The sequence below is a fragment of the Rutidosis leptorrhynchoides genome, chromosome 3, assembly GCF_046630445.1.
Source record: "Rutidosis leptorrhynchoides isolate AG116_Rl617_1_P2 chromosome 3, CSIRO_AGI_Rlap_v1, whole genome shotgun sequence".
Classification (NCBI taxonomy): domain Eukaryota; kingdom Viridiplantae; phylum Streptophyta; class Magnoliopsida; order Asterales; family Asteraceae; genus Rutidosis; species Rutidosis leptorrhynchoides.
In genome coordinates this window covers 631,307,409-631,313,214 of record NC_092335.1, presented here as the reverse complement: position 1 = coordinate 631,313,214, position 5,806 = coordinate 631,307,409, and the positions used below count along the sequence as shown (strand labels likewise).

The following is a 5,806-nucleotide window of genomic DNA, read 5'->3' as shown; positions in this document are numbered from 1 at the left end:
TTCTCGTAACGCATTTATCCCGGCAAAAAATCCATATGTGCATAAGGTTTATCAATTTAGCTACAAGTTCGTCGTGATTGATCCGTAATTTCTAAGATCAATACCGCACCTGCAGGTATGCTGTAAATCTGAATTCTGAAATTGTATTAGTTCTTCACTACAGTATAAATGGGATATATATATATATATATATATATATATATATATATATATATATATATATATATATATATATACTTAATCGAACATATATGATTTTTATTAGTCCATTAATTTCAATATAAACAAATATTTGTCAAAATCTGATTTTTTATAAACCTGTGACTATATAATATCGTATAACCGATTAATATATTTTTAGGTACTTATATATGTTAATCATAAAAAAAGGATTGTTATGTATAATGAGTACCAAAATTTTATCATAAGTTTTGTTAATTACTGGCGTTATATAAAATAATTGCACGTATTATAATGTCATAAGCAGTTATTTTATCATACTATTATTTGTTGTGGAATATCACACCACAACTGCACATTCAGTTACTTCCTTATAGTTTTTTTCGGATGAAACTGTCACCACCCACTCATCCATTACCATGTACATCATCTCTAATAAAAACTCTATATATACACAAGACGTTTTTCGATTACATTCACTCACAACAAAAAGTTTCACTCACAAATTTTAATTTGAAAAATGGAGGCTGCAGCAGACATCTCACCACTGGCTTTGCTGAACGATTCTAAGAGAAACTGGAGAGTTCGTGTTAAGGTTTTTGTGAACTGGAAAAAAACTTATTTCAACAATCCCTACTCAGCCATGTCATTGGAGTTGATACTTATCGACAAACTGGTTCGACTTAAATTTACTTCAATTTTTTATAACTTTATATATATTTTGAACAACAAGTACAATTATTTAGGTCATTACTCACATGTATACTTTTTCATGATGAAAACATTCGTTCATGTAAGTGTAAGATGCCTACTAAATGTTTAAAACAAAGTTTCATGACAAAACTCATTGTTGAACACATCTATTACCATTACTGTATCTCAAATTCAGATTAAATAGATTAACACTTGTCATGAAATGTGTACATCAATTATTAGAATAATGAAATTTTACAATTATGAGTATGCTTCACATTAACTGTCATGTCACTGAATATTCTAATTTTTTAGTGTTACTTATATAAGTAACATATAAAGATATTGATTGCGAATTCTTATTATTTTACACTTGTCATGAAATGTGTACATCAATTATTAGAATAATGAAATTTTACAATCATGAGTATGCTTCACATTAACTGACATGTAATTGAATATTCTAATTTTTTAGTGTTACTTATATAAGTTTCATATAAAGATTTTGATTGCTGATTCTTATTATTTTATATGTTACTTATATATCTTACATATAATGGTTTGACTTCAATGTACTTCAGTTTTATATAACTTTAGTAATAATTTTTATGTCATTACCTACATGTTTACTATTCCATTATTAGATTAATGAAATTTTATAATCATGATTATGATTCACATTTACATAAATGTAACTGAATCTTATAGTAATTCATGTTACTTATATATGATTCATATAATGGAGTTGATTGCTGACTATACCGATGTTATGCTATATATGCAGGGTAACAAAATACGTGCAACGGTTACCAGAAATAACATTCATGTCTTCGAAAATATCTTAAGAGAAGACTCTTTCATTGAAATTTCAAATTTCGGTGTTGTTCGTTGTGATGACAAAGTCATCTAACTTCCACATGAATGGAAGATGCTCATTTACCGAACAACAACAGTTGTTCCTTGTGCACCGTTTGAACTCGCAACTGATGGCTTCAATCCAGTTCCATTTCAACAAATCATTGAGTGGAAGCTAAATGCATCTCATGTGTTCAGTATATCTTATATTCTGAAAATAATTTTTTTAATTGATACCTACATATTTGTAAGTATAAATTAGTATGTTTAATTTTAGTATGTTAATGATGATTATATAATATATTGTTTTTATTTATGTCCCTATATTCTTCAGATATTGTTGGTCACTTGGTTGAAATGTACCCACTTCGTGTGAAGCGCGAGAAAGCTGTGGATATGAAGTCAATTGAGTTTGTTTTGAGCGATAACAGGTAGATACTATATATATATACTCTGATCATATTTGGAAATTATGTTTCAATTTTTAATACATATATATCAATTTGTTCCTTTTATATACGGTTAGTAGTTCTGATTGTACTATGTCCACCTAACATTACTATGTATGATATATTTACAACAGTGGGCAGCGCATTAACTGTGCCTTATGGGCACAACATGCTACAAAGTTGTTTGAATACGCATCTGCACATAAAAATGATGATGCTCCAATCGTTGTGCTGATTCACAACTGCAAAGTGCGTGACTGGAAAGGTATATCACAGTTCAATGACTTCAATTACTCTACTTATAATATCCTGAATGTTTATAATTTTACATAACCTTCACTTTTATTTTCCTTTTCAGGATTCCCCCAGGTATCCAATCAGTTATGGGGATGTCATTTATTTGTTAATGACGATGTGACCCGTATTCGCACCTATAAGGCTGAGTAAGTTTCACTTAACTATAACTTGTATTTCTTTCTAATTCAATAAACTATATTCAAATCCCTAATTCATATTGTTTAAATGGTAATATTGCAGGTTTGACATGGCAGCTGAAAACTCGAAAAGTCGTGTGAATCCACTAGCTCATATCCAGATTGCCACTGTTGTTAAAACTGCTATTGAGATGTTTTCAAAACATGAACCTAAGACGATCATTGAGGTTGTTAATAGTAAACAGGTATTGTGCTAAATATATCTAAAGTCGACATAAATTTTTTTTTGTTATCTATATTCAAGAAATTTTAAACTAACTAACAATATTATATACATTATCTTACTCACTTAATTTATTTACTTTTTGTATCCTGCCATTTAGGTTATGAGTTGCATTGTGCGAGGAAGAGTACAAAAAATCAATGATGACGAAGGATGGTTCATTAACACTTGTACGAAGTGTAACAAAAAAGTTAATTCAAGGTTATGTGTTGAGACTAAGGAAAAAAGCTTCGAATGTGAAATATGTGGGGTTACAACTGATGTTTTCCCTAGGTGCATGACTTACCAGACTGTTTAATTCAAATTATTACCATCATTATTTCACTAATATATTTTATTCATTTATATTAAATGATCCCATGCTGAAAATCAATTATCCTAACATTATTCAGGATCCGCACCACTATCAGAGTTGCTGAAGCCTCCGGTGAGTGTACATTGGTTTTGTTCGACTCACAGCTATCTAAGATGATTAAGAAAAGCGTTGCTTGGTTACGCGAAAAAGCTCAGCAGGTTTTTTTTTTTGATAAAATATTATTTTGCTGCATAACATAATTCTATAACTTACATACATTGGCATACATGAGTTTCTATTACTGGATGATATAATTATTTTCTTACAGTGTGATACCCCATTGCAATCACCAACCGAGTTTAATAAAATTTTGATGAATCCTTATGTGTGGCACATAAAGGTTACTAATTTCAACATTCTCTTTAACTACTTTGGTTTCACGGTTGAGAATGTCACTGATGATATGGACGTGTTTAAACGCATTGATGACAAGCTCAAGGCTGAGGTTACTGACGATTATCACGTTCCAACTACAACTTCACACACTGCTCCATATCAGGTATACTTAGCCTTTTTATATTCCATAATTAAATCATTCTGTGTTGTATGTACGATTGTATTATCATGCACTTATGTATCGCTTTATGTCTCTCATTGTAGCATACTATTACCGTTAAAACTGTCCATCCAGTTACATTTGCACCTGCAGAACATTCGAATCAATTAGACAGTGAGATGAAAATGTGGACCAAAAGGACTGCAGTATTTTGCAAAGATTTGCAGACCATTAGTCAGGTAGAATCTAACATATTATATATAGTACATTTTGATTAACTAACCATAACAATACTTAACAATTTATTACTTATTTTAACATACATATACACTAAAACCTTTTGACTTTTGTTACAGGTTAACAAGTATGTTGTTAAAGGAGAAGTTTGTGTAATTGATGAAGAAGAAGGTTGGCTATCTTTAATCTGTAAACATTGCAACAAGTATGCTGGTCCTAAATTTGGAGAAAATTTGTCTTCTCGATAGTATGAGTGTGACAATTGCGGACCTGTTACTGAAGTTATCCCAAGGTGCTACTTTTTACATTACACATACATAAACTTATGCCATACACTCACAGTTATTTATTAAGGAAAATATCTACAACTGGCCACTAACGAATTCTTTTATCTATTCAAATGTCAAACAGCATCCGATTGTCTGTTTATGTTGGAGACTTAACTGGTCAAGTTCGTGTCACATTATTTCAATCTGAAATAGCAAAGATGTTGCACAACACTGTTGAATGGTTAACAGAAAAGGCGTTAAAGTGGTTGCAGTGTGATGACCCTATGAAAATGCCCCTAGAGTTGTATGACCTTACTGATGCTACCTACATTTGGTTGCTCCGTATTACAGATGTCTGTTCTCGCTTTAACAGTCCGATGATAACAGTTTACGATGTAACTGACTCTCAAGACATTATTGATGTTATTGATCGTTCACTTAAACTTAAAGCACCTGTTGTTCAAAAAGGAGTTGAAGTAAGTGTTGATGATGCTGTGGGAAAAGAAGTTGAAAATGCTGTTCAAAATAAAGTTGTGAAGGATGTTGGACCAAGTGTTCAACCTACTGATGAAGTAACACCCTCTAAGGTACTTTATCTTCTTTAATTCACTCATTATTTTTTATATACCTGGTTCATTTAGACTTACAACAAACTTTGCCATCACCCTACATGTATGCATCTTATGCAGAATGCTCATACTATTGATGTTCAGTCATCAACTCAGTTTGTTACTCCAAGCCCGATGGACACCAAGAGGAAATCTGAATCACCAGCACCTAATGAAGATTTTGAAACACCTACTGCAGGCACATCTGATGGACAGGCTGCTCTAAAAATTCCGAAAATGGAGACTCTTTAGGTCGTATAACACTTCCAGCATTTGAGAACGTTTCCTTTTTTGTTTTGCAAACCGTTTGAATAAAGATGTCATCAAACTTTTTGGTTCTCAAGACCATAAAGGATGCTGCCACCTCGTGTTCTACGATTTCTTTTGTTTTTCGTTAACTATAATGTTAGCTTGTCGTTTCTGTGTTTTCATGCTAGGAAGTGTTCACATTTCAAATAAGAATGTAACCCGAATCTTTCTTGAAGTTTTATCTAATTTAATATTTGAAGTTTTATCTGTTAATATTGTTGCAATTGTTTATCTTTATTTATATTTGAATACTTGTACAAAAGGTAAATTTTTTTTATAGATATATTAACTAAACAACTATAACAATGTAATATTAGTATATGTTACCAAATTATGCAACGAAACTGCTTGCATATCTTTATAATTATTTTATCTCTAATCCAGCATGTTGATATTTATCTATGTAACTTCAATTTCTTTGTATGCTTCAATTTATTTCACGATTGTGTAAATAAACATCCACTTTAACTTTGTAGTATAAATTTTTTTTATCATTCACATGTCCAAATATAACATCTTTATGATTATTTCATACTTTGAACCTGTATTTTACTTTATCACATATATCGCCTACTTAAATATTCAACTCATATTCTGGCCACATAGATCCTATAAACTAGAAATATATTGTTAACATT

At 30.8% G+C, this 5,806-nt stretch overlaps 1 protein-coding gene across 1 annotated transcript; it reads left to right on the top strand.

Annotated features, from left to right (window-relative positions):
* Window positions 1–700: 700 nt before the first annotated feature.
* Window positions 701–4,230, top strand: LOC139902354 (uncharacterized). The gene is made up of 11 exons (XM_071884991.1): window positions 701–856; window positions 1,802–1,925; window positions 2,063–2,159; window positions 2,312–2,442; window positions 2,536–2,620; window positions 2,715–2,856; window positions 2,995–3,167; window positions 3,287–3,407; window positions 3,518–3,748; window positions 3,850–3,984; window positions 4,102–4,230. Exons 1-11 carry the CDS (start codon window positions 701–703, stop codon window positions 4,228–4,230), a joined length of 1,524 nt encoding a protein of 507 aa, XP_071741092.1.
* Window positions 4,231–5,806: the final 1,576 nt, after the last annotated feature.